Below are 17,376 nucleotides of genomic sequence, written 5' to 3' on the forward strand. Positions count from 1 at the left end.
TACTCAACCACTTCCCAGGGCAGCCTATTCCAATGCCGCACAACCCTTTCAGCAAAGAAATTTCTCCTAACAACTGACCTGAACCTCCCATGGAGCAACTTGAGGCCATTTTGCCTCATCTTATCAGTTGGTGCTTGGAAGAAGAGCCTGATACCCATCTTGAGACAACCTCCTTTAAAGTAATTGTAAAGTACAGTAAGGTCTCCCCTGAGCCTACTTTTCTCCACGCCAAACTCAGCTCCCTCAGCCGCTCCTCATAGGACTTGTTCTCTAGACCCTTCACCAACTTTGTTGCCCTTCTTTGGACACACTCCAGCACCTTGATGTCCTTCTTGTAGTGAGGGTCCCAAAACTGAACACAGTACTCGAGGTGCGGCCTCACCAGAGCTGGCTATAGAGGGACAGTCACTTCCCTAGTCTTGCTGACTACACTATTTCTGATATAAGCCAGGATGCCGTTGGCCTTCTTGGCCAGCTGAGCACACTGCTGGGTCATGTTCAGCCAGCTATTGACCAATACCCCCGGGTCCCTTTCCGCCAGTCAGCTTTCCAGACACTCTCTCCCCAGCCTGTAGCATTGCATGGGGTTGTTGTGCCCCAAGTGCAGGACCCGGCACTTGGCCTTGTTGAACCTCATCCCATTGGCCTCAGCCCATGGATCCAGCCTATCCAGATCCCTCTGCAGAGCCTTCCTGCCCTCGAGCAGATCAACACTCATGCCTAACTTAATGTTGTCTGCAAATTTACTGAGGGTGCACTCAATCCCCTTGTCCAGATCATTGATAAAGATATTAGGAGAGTTGGCCCCAATAGTGAACCCTGGGGTCACCACTAGTGACCAGCGTCCAGCTGAATTTATCTCCATTCACCACAACTCTTTGGGCCCAGCCACACAGACACTTTTTAACCCAATGAAGCATACATCTTTGAGCAGTCAGCTTCTTCAGGAGAATGCTGTGGGAAATGGTGTCAAAAGCCTTGCTGAAATCTAGGTAGACCACATCCACAGCCCAAATTACCTATGATCCTCAGACTGTTGTTATATCTAAGTCATATTTTCACCCACTTTAAACAACCTACAAGATAGTAGGTTTTTAACAAGAGGAGTAGGAAACAGCCAGGTTTGACAAGGCAAGAGAAGACCAGAATCTCAAACAGAGAGAGGAAAAACACAACAGATGCAGACCACATGAATTCATTGGCACCTAAAATCTCTAAATCTGAGATTGCTTGAGGGCCCAATGCAGCTCCCAGCATAAATTAGGGTAACCAATAACTGGTTGGTTCATGACAACTTCCCAAAAGGCTGGAGATAGGCCGTTGTGCTCTTAGAACTCCCTAAAATCTGGAAATTGCTTGAAGCCCTGCAGTTCTGCCATGGCTGGTGGGTGGTGATACAGCTCCTAAGCATTTCTTAGCAGTTCATTAAACAGTCTGATGAATTTGTCACATTGCTTCTTGTCTAGTCATTTCCCAGTGAGCACTGGGAGCACAGCAGAATGCTTTGCTTGGTAGGATGCTTTGACATCCTCACTCATTTCAGTGTTCTCTTTTATATGCACACATGCACACTTTTACTATGATTGTGCTGAAACAGGAACAGGAGTAGAAAGATGAAAAGTTACAGAATTGTCTTATTCCCTCCTGGAGTTTGCTTCAGAGATTTGTGGTATGTCGTGCAGAAATGAGGTTTAGCTCTTATTGTAGAAAATTCTTACACTTCAGAGGAATAAAGACATGCCCTTGAGGTCCTCGGAGCTGCTTCGCAAGCTAGCCTGCAACCTTGCCTATGTAGAAATGGCTCCAAAAACAAACATCACCCACCACATAGCTATCCAACAGGCTCTCGCGGTTCAGAAGCCACTTGAAGACCAATGTCTGCTAACATCTAATGGTGTTAGCTGAAACCATTATATGCTCTCAGCTAAAAGCCAAAGTATTTCTCTGAGATTTTTTCTATTTCCACTTCTGTTTTCACTTTTTTTGCTTCCCACCATCAGCAAACACAGAGTTATTTCTACAAAGGAATATCAGTTCCCAGGACCTATATCACACTGATCAGGGATTTTAAACATGCTACTGCTGGTATGCAAGTTATTTTAAAAGTGTTATGTGAATCCCCAAATCAGGTGCAGTCCTGATGGAAGGGTGGTTGTTATAAAGCCATGCAGTCCTAACTGTATTGCTCGGCCTGAGATCATACTCTCTTTATGAGACAGTAGAGTCTAAAGTAAAGTTTAACTGCCATTGCAAACTGCCATTTGCTACCATCAAATTTGTTTGAGACTCATTGAAACAGTGTTCTGGTTAGACCTGGCTGAGGCTTAGACATCGGTCTCTAACTGTTTAGGATTCCTTGTTCTCAAATTGCTGTTGGGCAGATAATCAATAGTGATACCCTAGGCGCATTTCTCCCCCTCTGCAATTAGAAGTCCTGAACACAGATCAGAGTGTGTGACTTTTTATTATTCTTTATTACTTGGATGCCAGAGTTTAGTGGTAAAGGAAAACTAGTGATATGACTGTTACATGAAAATAATGCTACAGATATGAAAACTGTTCTAAACACCTAGCAGATGGTAACCCCCTGACAAACTTCACACTGATGGGCATATCTGATGCAGCAGAATTAAATGTGATACAATTGCCTGGTTTACTATATACATTTTCATATTTAATTTATCTTGGAGAATTGAAAATGTTAATCTAGGGCAACTTCTTAGGTTTCCTTCACCAACTTAAACATGTTCTAAGGTCTACTTTCTTTCTGCAGGCTATTCCTCCCTGTGCTAAGAATATGTGTTCTTTTTTTTTTTTTCATTTGACCTGGCCAGGTTTTGTTATTTGCAAGCTTCGGCAGCTTCTTCAGTATCATGGCAGATTTGTATGAAATATTTTTGGCCTTGCTTTAGCTTCTCTAATGCCAAATGTGATTTTGATATATCTTTTTTTAACATGTTTTTCAGTAATATAATAGGATATTTGCATCCTGATTCCTGCCAACAGAGTTCCATTTATACCAGATATCACCCCCTTAAGCTAATAGCAGGGCATGGAAACATTGTCCTGGAGATCCTGTGCTGATAGTCTTGATGATTTCATAAAGTCTCATTCTTAGTAAAACTTCTAGCATTCATGTTTTTTATTTAATTTAAAACCAAATGTGTGTGTAGTGGTTTTTAAATGAAATCATTATTCTAGACCTGAATTTTGCTTTTCACACCACTTGTCTCTTAACTCTCCAAACTTTTCTGAGGTTGAGATCCCATTTCTGAATCATGTCACTTTATCAGACAAAAATCTCTCTGTTATAAGGGGAGGTAAGAATCATTGCTTTTGACATTGGCAAAAATTATTTTATTTTCACCTAACATTTTCCTTCTTTAAAGACAGAACAATTTAATTCCACCAAGTGATTTCAAATACAGCTCTTCTGTTGGAACGCACTAGCAATCTGGTTTTGATTATATCTTTGATGTGTTCATTTCGACCAAACAGGTGCAAAAACACTGTGCTAATGCCTGCCCTGGTGACATATATGAACAATTTACTTCTCATACTATCATGGTACCTCAGAGCTAGAAGTCTTGTCTGGTCTCAGTATTGTGAAGTTTTGTGTCCTGTTTCCATCATCCATTTCTCCATGGAATGCCCTTCTTCAGCTGTCTTGAGCAATGAGATTGGACACAAACTTGACCACATTTATCCTCTCTAATCTCTGTTCTACCTGAATCTCTTCCACATCCATTGAGGGCAGGCATGTTGCTTAACAGGACTCTAGTGGGTAAGCGATGAGTTCGGCTCCTCCAAATCAACCAACACCACAGCTCTGGAACAATCTCACCTGCAGGCTCTGCTTACTGTGGGGCATCCAGGCCTCACAAAGGCAAGGCAGACTGGCTAAGCAGGACTATGTGGCAGTCCAAGGTCTTTTGGGGTCTGTGGATGAGGACAGGCTTATTGCCATGGGACACAGCCAGGACCAGGAGTCTTCCCCAGCTCCCCAGCTCCCTGCTGTAAAAAGATACTGCAAGCCCAGGAGAGTCAGTGGAGCTTGGGCATGTTGGCTCCTTGTTGGCAACCTTGCAGCATCCAGGTTGACCACATGCAGTTCAACAACTTCTACCTTTGTTCTGAATGGGAGGGAAAAACTTCTGAAAGATGAGAGTTTCTTCTGAAATTTCAAGGCGTTGTGGATATAAACAGGCTCAACTTTGATTTGTGTTCAGCTGATGATCTACCGTAAGTTAACAACGTTGTGCTGTTCCAAAAAAGACAAGTGCCATGCTGAGATGTATAAACAGGGCTGTAGCCTGCAAGTAATCCTACCACTCTACTCAGCTCTGGTAAGGGCCCAGCAAGAACACTATGTTCATTTCTGGGCACTAGTCTACACTAAGTGTGGAGACACACTAGAGAGAGTTCAGAGGAATGAAACAAGAATAATCTGAGTTCAGGAAAGCATTATTTGTGAAAAAAGAAAAAAAAATGTTAAATGAATATAGTTTGCTTGGTCTAAAATAAGGGGATATAATAAGAGGAAGGGAATTCAAATTTCAGACAGGTGATTATAATGAGGAAGGTGCAAATATGTAATAGACAGGAAAAGAAGATAGGCTTAAGCTGCAACAAAAAGCATTTAAATTAGATGTAAGGAAAAATTTGCACTGGAAAAAGTAGAGGAAACATTGGAATAGGTTGCTCTGGTAGTCTGACACATCTCCTTCCTTGTAAGGCTTTAGACAACATAATGCTGGGACTAGTACAAATATTGCTGTGCCCATCCTTGGCTAAGGGACGGGCTGCATAACCCCTTGAGATCCTTTCCTACTCTGTTATTTTATGAACTTGAGAAGCTGCTGTTTAAAGTTGTGGTTCATTCCTGTTCGACTAAGAAGTAATACATACTATGAAAGTGCCATTCATATTCTTTTCACACAAAGAACAAACTGAACATTTCTGAATTTTCTGCATGATTCCTGACAGCCAGATTCAACTGGCAAAACAGTGCCAATTGCTGCAAATCTCTCAAATGCCTGTGCCTGTCCAAGGGAACCTCCTCTTCTCCCTCAGGTAGTGTTTCTGCCATGACAGTAGTGTCCCATTGTCTCCTCCTGTTCCTGGAGCCACTTTAAGTTTCTCCACTGAAGTTTAGGTGAGATAGCTGCTATTTTACTTCCATTTCCAAAAGAGCTTAAAATCAAAAAGTTTGACAAAACACAAGAAAAAAAAATAGTTAAAGAGTACTTTAAAGTTTTCTGCACTGGAGAGCAGACAATCACAGTATTTACACACTAATACTAAATAATGTTTTAAATGTAAAACTATTTGCAAAGGAAAGAAAATAGTAACAAAGCTTCTTTCTAAATTTAATTTCTTGTTTCTAGCTGAAAACTGCAGGAGCACAGTAATTTGTTCTATTAGTGGTACAATTTCCACCTGTATTTTGCTAAATTCTTATGTCTTCAGGCATGCATTAGCAGGTAGTTCAATATTTGGCTGCATAACACTCTCCATTAATAAGGAAGTGGCCCATAATCTTAATCCAATTATAGAAAAGAGACCTGAAGGAAGATTTGCTGCAATGAAAGGTGATGCTAGAGGATATTAGCTCTTGTTACTGGCAGCGAGCAAATAGCTGCTCATCACAAAATCAGTATCTTAAATTTTTTTCAACCTCAGGCACAGAGAGCACTTGAAAGCAGCTGGGGGACTTGTGTCATATTAAATGAGTTGAAGATACCTGATGTCCCAGCTATAGGAGGTATTTAGTTATGGACAGTCATCAATTGTGAGATTTACAAGGAGTTGGGCATACACTTAGGTTTGTCTGTTTGTTTTTCTGGATATCTTACAGGGCATCTGCATCTTTTTTGCCAGTACATCTTTGTACATCTGTGCCTCAGTTTGCTGCCACAGGGATGTGACTTATACATCCACAGCCTATTACAGACAGGACCTGTGATATTATTTCAGTTCTGAGTCCCATTCCTGTGAATAGATAGTTCCAAATTATTCAGTGAGATGCTAAGTATCACCTTATACCATGAATGAGTAACTTTGTTCTCATTGTCTAATGCCTTGTCATGCTCTTGAATGACATCTTGGAGTACTGAGTTCTGTAAATACTGTTTTAAAATTAACCTTTTTTTATCAGTCCAGATCTGTTACCTTTCAACTTTGTCTGCTGCACAGAAAGAGAAAGAATGTGAATTCACTTTTCCTGCATTTAATACTTCAGGCATGTACAGTTGGGTGACAAAGAAAGGTTCCTAAATATTTAGTAGCATCAGCTCAAACCCCTCCACAGCATCCCAGCAAACTAAATTATATTGTCTGTCTGTTCGTGATGAAAACTCTTTACTCTTTCATAAGCAAAGAACCCTAAAGGTAAAAGAAAGCCTTATTAAAGAGAAAACAGAAAACTGGGAAAAGCAGATTATTAAATCAGAAAGGTGTGCTCTTGAGCTCACCCTCTTCCCACAGCAGATGTGGAAGTCATTGATCCCTTCCCACCTTGGCTGAGTCCCACACACACTGTCCCCGGAAGAAGCATGCAGACCCCCAGCTCTCTTTGCCAGCTGGAAGGGAGTAAAGAGGAAGGGATACCCTTGGCTAAATAGTGAGACCATCCCATCTCTTTGCAACCACCTTAAGAAATTATTGCTCCCTGCTTCAAACACCTCATTTCTAAGTACTGTACTCTAAATTCAGCCTTGCTGGTGCTGACTCTCACCTCAATATGTTGTATCAGCTTTTTTCCTTCCTTTTTTTTTTTTTCTAAGTATAGAAGAAATAAAAATTCAGATGACTCTTCCTCCTGCTTCCCTTTCTTAGGACTCCTCCCTGTTCTCCTGTGAAGCTGCCTTGCTGGCTGGAGTAACTCCTCATCTCCCTCAGCACTGGAGTGATTTCGCAGCCTACCCTTAGTCTGGGTACAGCATGTTTTGTCCATTCCTTACTGGAGGTGATGAGTGATATTCTGTTCATACTAGCCTCAAAACTGGTGGTATTTAAGCAAGAGTGCTCAACAATAGCATGACTGCTGTGCCAGTGATGCTGGCTCCTCTAGTCCTTGCTCTCTAAGAGATGCTGGCAGAGTGCTCCCTACAGAAAGTAGCCTCTTGCCAAAGCTCCAGCTTGCCCCTCTTTCCTTTGTCCACAAACTTCAGCCAGGAGTTCTTGATTATTAATTTAGGTTCCATGTACTGCCTATAATTTCACATCTTTTCTGTTCTCCCCTTTTCTTCATGTCCTTTTTTTAATTTAAACAGTACCAGATTTTCTAACCATGAAATGTCTCCTGGACACACAACTTTTTCACTGTTTTTTTTTGGGGGGGGCTGCTTTCATGTATTCTATATTCTACATTGTGACATGTATCTGAATCAACACTATCTGCAAGCATATTTAAGTTGACTTCAATAATACTGTTATGTTACTTCAAAATTTTAAATCTCGCTGTGCTCCCCAGAAGACCATTTTACATACCTTTTGGCTGCTATTTCTTTCAGAACAGAATTACAGAATTTATTATTGAGGTGTTCAGAAGAGGTCCCAGTTTTACAGTTAATTTGAATTTGTGCCTCCCTGCTGCCTGATCTGAGGAGTGCTTGGAAAAAAGGACAGGCAGAGTAGTGATAGGGATGCTCTGGCCACAGTTCTCCACGCAAGTGTGAACTCTCCTAAGCGGGTCTTTCAATTGGGCAGGGAGTGGTGGTGAGCAGAAGTAGGGAGTGTGCATGGTATATTTGACCTCCCTGCCCGTCTGCAATGTATTTGATGTGCTCCTTAAGCACTGGGCTTGCTGCACATTTGTCAGGTGCTTGACTGTATGCACAGGAAGGCTAGCAATGTGCCAAGGTCATTGCATATAGCTCTCTTCTGCAGCAGGCAGAGAAAATGCCTTTCGTCCTGCCATGAGACCAGATATCTATTCTGTAGATGATTGTAAATACTTCCACGGGGTATCAGACAGCAAGAGGCCTTTGTGAACCAGAGCAGAATGAAACGAGTTTGCAGCTGACTGCAATGATTGCTTGCCTTTCAGTAACAAGTCGCATAGGAACTGGCAGACTTAGCCTCAGCCAGGTGGGAAGAGAGAACCTCAGCCTAGAAAATGCCTGAAATACTTTTTCATACATCCTTTTGAATCCATAAATGGATTGGGAGGAAGATGACCTTTCCCTGATTGAAAAGTGACAAAGTATTTTCCTCCCTTTTATACTGAGCACTGAGGAAGCAAGAACCACCTTCCATCTGATCCATCTGCCTGGCAAAATAAAAACACAAAAGCTCAAGGACAGTTTTATGCACACTCACTCTATGCTCTGATCTATCACCTGCTAGTCCTGGCTTTGGTCAAAGGTCTGTCATCCTGATGTCAAAGGGCTACATGGCAATACCAGAGGCTTCTCAGTAAAAGATACCAGTCAGATGATAAAACAACGCTCTAACAAGCAGTACAATATATTGCAATATAAAGCAGTGTGACATAACTCCAGTTGCTTGCCAGAATAACGTCCCAAAGTGTTTTTGAGCTAACGGTGTCAGCAGCAGCTGGACATTTCATGTGCATGTTTCAGATTTTGGGGATGGAGACGAAACGCCCACTCAGCAATAGAGATCTAGCTGTCAGGTTTGTCAAAAATGGGAGTTTCAGACTTTGGATTGAGTCCTTTCGATGTTGTGAACATGAAATACATCTTTTTTCACTCAAAACCCAGTATGTTCCTACAAAATCTTCTAATGTGACTCCACATTTCCTGGTAGAAAATTGTTTGCTTAAATGTATTTTGATCTCTAGCCAAAGGTTTGATTCTCCTTGCCAATAAAAATGCATTTGTTTAAGCCAGGACCAAAGCATAGTTTAGAACAAATAAGTGCAGCATATACCCAGCCATCCAAGTGTGCTGACTGCAGAGGCATGAGAATGATGTGAGCTTTGTCTCTCTTCTCCTGTTGACTGCTGCTTCTGGACCTTCATTTTAACAAAAATGTGTGAAATATTTGCATGTGCTTGGTGGTCATAAAGCATGCACTATCATTAGGGCTGAGTAGTAGAAGAACCCCTGTGATAATAGTGTTTCCCTGCAGTAGTTCCTCTTTTGACCTGGGTAGAGGTCAAATCCTTTAGGTATATCTACTGCATTATAAACCATCCTCATAAAAAATGTTCTCAGCACTTGAAAAGTCTTGATAATTTGCTTCAGACATTTAAACCACCCTCAGGATTAAGAGGGTACACTGAAAATTGGACAACTTCAGAGTTTTACTACTAGTTTTTGCACCTATTACCAATAGGCCAAGAGCCATTTATGATGAATTTTCATGTCCCCTCCTCCCTTAGAGCCATTGCCATTTTTGTATGCCATAATTAAGTTAGCTCTTCTTTTGGCAGGCCTGTAGATGTGCTGAAGGGAAAATGTATTGAGCATAGAGAAGCTTCGGTATTTCTTGTCCTAGTAGGACGCAAGATTCAAACCACTTCAGCTAAGCCTGGAGTAACATGATGACTGAACCTTTCAAGCCTTCCCAATTCATTATGGAAAAGTATCTTGACTTCAGATGCTTCTCTGGAAGTTATCCTCACTTTAGATGTCTTTCTTCTGACCTTGTTTCATTTTTAGCAAGAATAAGTTCAAAACAGAAAGTAGAGTGATCAATGGAAAGGATAGGATGGAAATACACCAAAACTTTATCCTAGTTATTTGCTTAAGAGAAGGTTTTGATTCCTAATGCATTTGATTTTTCCATATTTACAGCTTTCCCATCCAAGCATCTCCTACAATGTGCTCTGTTGAGGTCTGATTGCAAGTTTTGCAGAGTCTTCTGTGGCCATAGTCATGTAGAATCACAGGTAGGTTTGGTAATACACTTCACAGGTGTGATAGAGAGTTAGGACATCTGAGAGAATCCCTGACACTTGTTTGAGGAGACATGGCTGTGATCCCTGCAGTGCCTGAACCTCTTTCAAAGGTGGTATGTGTCCTGGGCAGGTTGCTGAGTGGGGACAGCCTGCGGGGGTGGTATACTGAGAGGTTTGTTTGTCAAAGTAGAACCAACCTGGAATCAAGGGGCCCTGGTGTGTAGCTGGGATCACTTCTCATTTCTTTCTTTTGCAGTTCTCAGGGGTGGGCTCTCTGTAATGCTTTGGCCATGAAGAAACAAGGACTGCAGAACTGCTGTTTTGCAATGGAGAAGGGAGAGCAAGAAATACCAGCACCGTGGCTTCCACCTTGTTGCTTACCTCCCTGCAGTCATGTGTCCCAAATCCTCCCTGTGCTGTATTAAGGAAAGGAAAAGCTTGGACATTGCGACATCTGCTTTCGTACATCATATTTTCCAATTTCACGTCCTATAACCCCTGGTGAAAAGAGGAACAATGACTTTATATAGCTGCTGTTTGATTCTTTTGCTATTTACGTGGAACACTGCTGCCTATGGGCCAAACCAACGGGCACAGAAGAAGGGAGACATTATTCTTGGTGGATTGTTCCCCATCCATTTTGGAGTGGCTGCTAAAGACCAGGATCTAAAGTCAAGACCCGAATCAGTGGAGTGTATAAGGTAAGCCACAAAAAGAGAAAATAAAAAAGTTTTGGTGGGGGAGTGCTACAGTTAACTGCAAGTGATATGCTATAAACTGTGTACATACAGTCTGTAATCCAGTGTTTGTAGAGACCTGCTCTACAAGGCAGTGGAAAGATATGGTGTAAATAACAGGGCAAAAAATTGTAAAGACTGTGTGTATTTTAAAAGAGTATCGCATGTAATATTGGGACAGTAAAAGAGGGCAATCCCTGCATTACTCAACACTGCCAAAACAGGAATATACTGATCTATCTGGCCATTCACAGCGGATGTTTGAATAGTATCCAAAAATTAGCTTTCCTAGCAGACAGACAGAAAATCACATGTAGTACCTTTGAGTTCATTTGATTACAGTCATACATGGCAAAATATCTCAGAAATCAGATTTGGAGTTTCATTTACAGTCTGCCTCTCATCTTTACAAACTGTTTGGTTGCCTAAACAAGTGAATAGGTGAGAGTGCCATAGGTCACTGCTTTTGAAAAAATCCCACTGAACACATAGCTGTCCTCTTAGGACATTTACAAAGTCCAGACTTGTACTCTTTACTCAGCTTTTCCTCAGTCAGCTTTTCCTCACTCAGTCTTCTTCTGTGTAAACAGTGCATATAGATTTTGTCTAAATTTTTGTCAGTTAACCCTGGAGGGACAAATGTACATAAAAACAGCTTCTCTTATTGAAGTGTAGGCATTTTTATGATGAAACATGAGGCACTTTACAGCTCTGCACATAATACACATAACAATTGGGAACTGACAGAAACTGATTGCAATTGAAATACACACATACAGCCAAAAAAACAGTTGATAGGGAGTTTTGTCATGACCTTGCATTGGAAAGCACTTCAGTGTCATAGACCTCTTCTGAAATCATATGTTATAAATTATATATCTAGAATTATTTGGACCTCTCATCCTAGTTCAGTTCTGTTGCAATGTTAATGAAGAATAACTGACAACATTCCTGCTATGCTCAGAGATTCCAGGTGCAGTTTCCTACTGAAATATTCAGCAGAATGTATCCATCCAGGTTATGAGAGCATCCCCAGATGTTCTCATAGGGAGCACAAAGAAAGGAGAGTAATTAAATTGGGGTTCTTTTGCCTTCTTAAGTCCGTGTACACAAAAGTCAAAAACTAAATGTATGTAGAATGTCTACTTCATGCAGCAAGCTGTAGCTTGTATTAGTAATTTTTCTTTCCTGGATGCAGCAATTTAAAACTGGAATGCTGAAAAGTGATGGAATATTTCAGCTCATTGTCTTCTTTACCTGCTCCATGTGACAGGCAGCACATGCCAGTATTTGCAAACTGAATATAGCATTCATTTCTGCTAGCACTGGGTCAGCCTCAGTGACAGTCTTGACAAGGACTTATTAGTAGAATGCATCACAGGAGAATGTTCCCCCAGAAGTACCGTAAATGTGAGGTTGCCAAAAGATTTGTTAACTAGGCATCAGTGCCTGCAATAGGCATATCCTGAAAAAGTAGACCAGCTGTTTTATGGACACAATGGGAGCTCCTTATAGGTGGCATTTGATCTGCCAAGAGGCATCCTCCACCTGAAATTTCCATGGGTAAAATCTGTGTTCCTCTTACCCCTACACCAAGAAGCTGCAGGCACAAAATGAAGGAGTTGGCTGAAGAAGCACTTATGCCATTTTCCATATTTCTTCAAGGAACTGGACAAGTTATGAGTTGATAGCATAATGCAAAAGAATACTTAAAGGAAGGAAAAAATCTAGCTGCAGAGGTAGTAGCAACTACAACAGGAGCAATTTGCCTAGAGGTAGCTCAAAGCTCTTTCATTGTACATCTTCACCAGTAAATGCCTATTTCCAGGAAAGGTTTAGTTCAAAAATGGTTAGGTTGGGCATACCTTTTGAGACTGGTCATCAGATTTTAATGATGAAGACATTTAATCCATGAGACAGTTTATGTGCTGTGGTGAGGTTTTTGTTACTAGTACACGTTAAATTGAAAGCAGATATTTTTCCTGAAATGATTTGCTGTCTCAAGCAGAAGATTCCTCTGTCTGGAATTGCACAGAGATACAGAGATCTCACAAGACAGGACCACAACCAAAAGGTGGTCCTTTTTGGTTTTGGACCCTATTATTAGGTAGTAACCTGGGGTAGGGTTGTGCATGCAGACTCAATACATTCTCCAAGTCATGAGCTAGAGTCTTCCATATCACAATTCAGTTTCCTCAGTTCTGGGCAGTTGGTTAGTCCAGAAAAATGAAACTCATACTTTCTGGAAAATAAAATTATAGGCTTCAGTATCTTCCCAAAGTCAAATCTCCCCAGTCTTGTAGCATCACAAATTTTTGTAGGATGGCAAACCCACTAAAGTAGCATAAGCATGGCAGCACCTGGTGAAACCAACAGTTCAAAATCAGTTTCATACTTTGACTGCCCTTTTCACACTTCTCTGAGCTTTCTTCAGTGGTACTGTATCTTTTCAAAGCTGAGGCTAATTCATTTGATATCCATCCCTTTTTTAGATGGCCTTTAATCTCTTTATTGCATAGGAAAATATGTCACATATCCATTAGGAAAACTAGACCCAGGTCGGTAGAGGAGTCTGTGGGCATCCTCTCTCCTCTGTCTTTCATCATTCTCTCCACCATTAGGCAATAACAGCAAAAAGTCATCAGACCATGACAGGCTCCTTGCCTTGAGTCCAAGAAAAAACCTAAGGGTCCTACTGAAACCCTACAGGTGGTTTGTCCTCTGCGTCTTCTGGAGTTCAGTATCAAACTATTTATGAGAATGTGGCCTTCCTTTCATCTGAGAACCATTCAACCTGATCTGTGCTGTTTGGACTTTTTTCCACACATGTAGCTCTGTTCAGTGCCATACCTATACTCCTGAACAGGGCCTCTTAAAATGGGTAGGACAGTTTTCCCTCCACTCTTTTAATTTTCACAATCTTCATACTCTTGTGGTACTGTGCTTATATCCCCAGCTCAGCAAACAAACCTACTGTGCATACCTTGCACATGATTGTTTGAAAAACTGTTCCCATAACCCAGCAGTGAAAGGAAAAGGGAACAATAATGATCTGTTCATAGTTCCTTTCATGCTGATTCTACTGAAAATGCATCTTTGCATTTTGAGCAACGGGTTATAGAGTCCAAACTGTAAACTTTCTCATGATTTTGCCACATCAAATGTCATACAGGAGTGTTTCCTTTGCTTCAGAATTAGTTACAGGGTTTATTGTTTAAACAAAGTGTCCCACATTTGATATAAATACACCTTCTGTCTTTGTGTATCTCAGGTGCTGTCACAGCAACTTTCCTTATAACATTTGCTGATGCATATCTGATGTGTACGGTTGGAGACAGAGTCTGATTGCAGCACAAGCAATCCCTGACCCCTGTTCCCTATCAGCACCAACAGAGGCCTGTTCATAACCTGATTTCTCTGTCCTTTCTTGATGCCAGGTAGATTAGCAGTTTTAGTGGTGGTAATGTTGTTAGTGTTATTGTTAGTAGTGTTATTGATAGTATTATTGCACAGATTGGCCATACCCATGGATTTTTCTCACTGTAATGTACTGTTTGCAATGAGCACATACCTTCACTGTGTTGAGATACAGCGTAGACAATATGGTGTAACAAGGTTGTCATTTTTGTGAATATTTCCTTTATTCTGATCAGCGATCTAGACAAGGTCCTACACTGTGACAGCCTTTGAGCTGTGAAACACTGCGTGGTGAGACATCGTCCTAGTGTCATAGTGTACGGCTTCACACTACATGTCTCCAGGACACTTGAGCTCACTGGGTCAGCGTGTCTGACAGAACAGAGTTTTAATGCTAGCCCGAGGCACTCTTTCTTGTGGTTGTGTTTGCTAATCCAAATGCAGAACTGTATGCTTATCATGCTATTTAGATCTTCTCTTTCCCCTCCAACAGCAAGTTATTTCCTTTTCATCTTTCTCTTCCACCCTCCTTCTCAGCCTCCTTCTGAGCTTTGGCCTGCACAGTTAGTTCCCTTAACCAAAGTTCTAACTTTTAAGGGTGGTAAGCAACTCGTTATACCTCCTGACTGCAGGAATCTGACAAATGACCGAAGGTCTCCCCTTCGCATATCTTAGTAATAGCAGTGGTAGTAGCAGCAATAACATGTAATTAATGTACTGGAAATCTAGAGAGGACAGAGGAATTAGTATGTGTGTACAACCACTACAGGAAGAGGAGTACTGATATGAGCCAAGAGGCATATGCAGCCTTTGCCACCATTCTTGAAAAAAATGACATCAGATATGGGAGAGTAAGTGGAAGCTGTTTAGAACTTTCACATTGCTTTCTCCTTTTCTTTCATATAGTAAAGGTCTCAGTTTCATGCATTGCAAGAATGAAGGTCATGGATTCGCATGAAGCTGTGAATTCATGACCTTCTCTCCTTCATGGAAACTAACAGATCTCCATTTCCCTGCTGGATCCAGACAACACGATCTGTTCTACCAAGAACCAGATAAACAAACAATCACTATTTCAGGTTTCTCCTCAGGGTTTCTTGCAGTCATTAGGCTTTGCAATCCTTCATCCTTTCTGACACTCCCCTGTGCATTTATTGGCTTTGGCTTCATCTTACAGATGGAGAAACTTAGAGAACAGCTTGAGCAGGGTCCCATCATAAGCCCATGACAGGAGGAGCATGTGCATCCTGAGCATCCCTGCATAGACACATTTATACCACCTAGAAAGAAACCTATGGGAATTAGTACGATGTTGTTTGCAATATCATCTAGCAAACTAGTCTAGCAAAAAATCTTGTCTAGCAAACTGGACTGCTGCAAAAATAAGCTTTCCCCTGGGGATGTGAAGATTAAGATGAAGATTTGTGGAGGATTTTTTTTCTGATATCTCTTTTTTTGTTTGGGCTTCTGCCTGGGAACTGAAAGAACAGTGGATTGCTCTGGGTCTGAGGGACAGGTGGGAGAATGGTCACTATAACGGAAGCATTTAAAGAACTGAGTGTACATAAAAATTCAATTCTACAACTTTGGGCACTGAATTATTTACATTAAACTTCCATTTAGAGCTTAATGCCCACTTTTCATAGCAGCACATCTCAGAAATGCTAAAGTGCAAGACTAAGCCAATGCACCTGCAAAAATAACATGTCAGAAAATAAGTTTTGGAGTCTGCTTATTTTCCACTAAAACAATACCAGTAGCTATTTAAGGATTCTGGAAGTCTAATGAAATGTCTGTTTCTATTAGTGAATCCTTTACATGATGTATTTTCTTAATGGAAATTACCAGTCAAATTTCTGCATGGTTGAAAGAATATGACAGTGACTAGTCACAGTAGTCACAGCAGGTCAACAAAAGGTCAGCTGGATCTGTGTAACCTGCTGCCAAGTTCAAAGGCCATTTTTACCCATCACTCACATACACACCAAGCCAGAAGTAACCTATTTCCAATCTTTTGTTGGGGTATTACAGTACAATGGAAAAGGATTTATACACACAATTTCCATTCACATAGACTGAAGGAATCCTGAAATCTTGCTTCAGTAAGACCAGTTTAGTGTCACTGTGTTCATGTGACCATATCAGTGTTAGCACTATAGTACTAATAGAATACTCTCAGTTAACAAATGAGACCTTGTCTGAAGATCTATGAGGTATTAGAAAAGATGGAGTGAGATGTGTTTGTCTCCATCCCATCTGATCCTCTTCTGCTGATCTGCCGACGCTGCTATCACTAGAGGTGCAACTGGAAAGAATTGCACGGCTGCTGTCCATGCTAGTATGAGATAAATTATCAAAAGCATTTCAAACACATTTGGAATATAACTCCTAGACAAGGCTTCCATCCCTTCCTTTCCCCTCCAAAAGAAAGTCAATCCAATCTCAAACAAATGAAGTGCAGGCCTAATGCTATAAATAAATATTCATCAGGAACATATGTCAGAAAGGAAAAGAAAAGCAGTTGTGTATCATGGGTCTGTTATATCTCAGGTCATGTAACTCAGAGATTGAAAGTTCACAATCTCATGAAGCTTATCTTTAGAAATCTTCACCTTGGTAATGGAAACATATCTGAAAGCATTTTAAAATGGCACTCATTTGAAATCTAAAATCTAGTCACTCTGCATCTGAGTGATGCACATACCATATTGAATAACAAACATTCTTTGAAATCAAGGAGAAGACAGTCCACTTCTTACTGCTTTTGAAGAAACCACCTGAAATATTGCAGCATTTTAATAATTTAAACCAAATTGCTGTCAAAGGGACAGAATACTCAATCTTTTTTTTTTTATCCACTTCTATAATGTAATGTGAACTCACTTATACTTATGTTTACACATACTAGAGTGTGTGAAAATCCTTACAGTTGTACTTCCCAACTTCTCAGCACTCTTCCCTTTAAATATATAAAAATGCTTTTAGTTTTTTCTGTTTTACACTGGGAGCCTGAATATCGTTCCTTGTTTCAAATCCTATTTTCATTTTAGTTAAAAAGATCTGTGCACAGATTTAGATTTTTAAAAAGAAGTATCATAAAACCCATTCTTGCTGCCATTCTGATTCCCAGAGTGCATTAGAGACTGGGTGAGGCAGCTTGGTATGCCTAGCACATTTGTGTTTTTTTTTATATTCACTGCCTTATTCACTCTGAGACTTGCCCTTTTATTTCAGAGCTCTCCCATTGCCTTTCACTCCTTAATGGTTTGGAACTAGAGAAAAAAAATCTAAATGACCAAATTCTAAATGTAGCCCACATTCCAATGTTCTAAACGGTGTCCATTTTCTAAACGG

At 40.8% G+C, this 17,376-nt stretch overlaps 1 protein-coding gene across 2 annotated transcripts in view; it reads left to right on the forward strand.

Moving 5' to 3' along the window:
- Positions 1-17,376, forward strand: part of CASR (calcium sensing receptor) — a 74,751-nt gene that overhangs the window by 24,707 nt on the left and 32,668 nt on the right. Inside the window, exon 2 of one of the 2 annotated variants that reach the window (XM_035569588.1) lies at positions 10,125-10,569. In XM_035569588.1, coding sequence (XP_035425481.1) covers positions 10,385-10,569 — 185 coding nt within the window. In that variant the 5' untranslated portion in view covers positions 10,125-10,384. Of the gene's footprint in view, positions 1-10,124; positions 10,570-17,376 lie in introns of those variants that run through there. The other variant, XM_050714209.1, reaches the window with a different exon arrangement.

This window comes from Cygnus atratus, chromosome 1 (assembly GCF_013377495.2).
Source record: "Cygnus atratus isolate AKBS03 ecotype Queensland, Australia chromosome 1, CAtr_DNAZoo_HiC_assembly, whole genome shotgun sequence".
NCBI classification, from domain to species: Eukaryota; Metazoa; Chordata; class Aves; order Anseriformes; family Anatidae; genus Cygnus; species Cygnus atratus.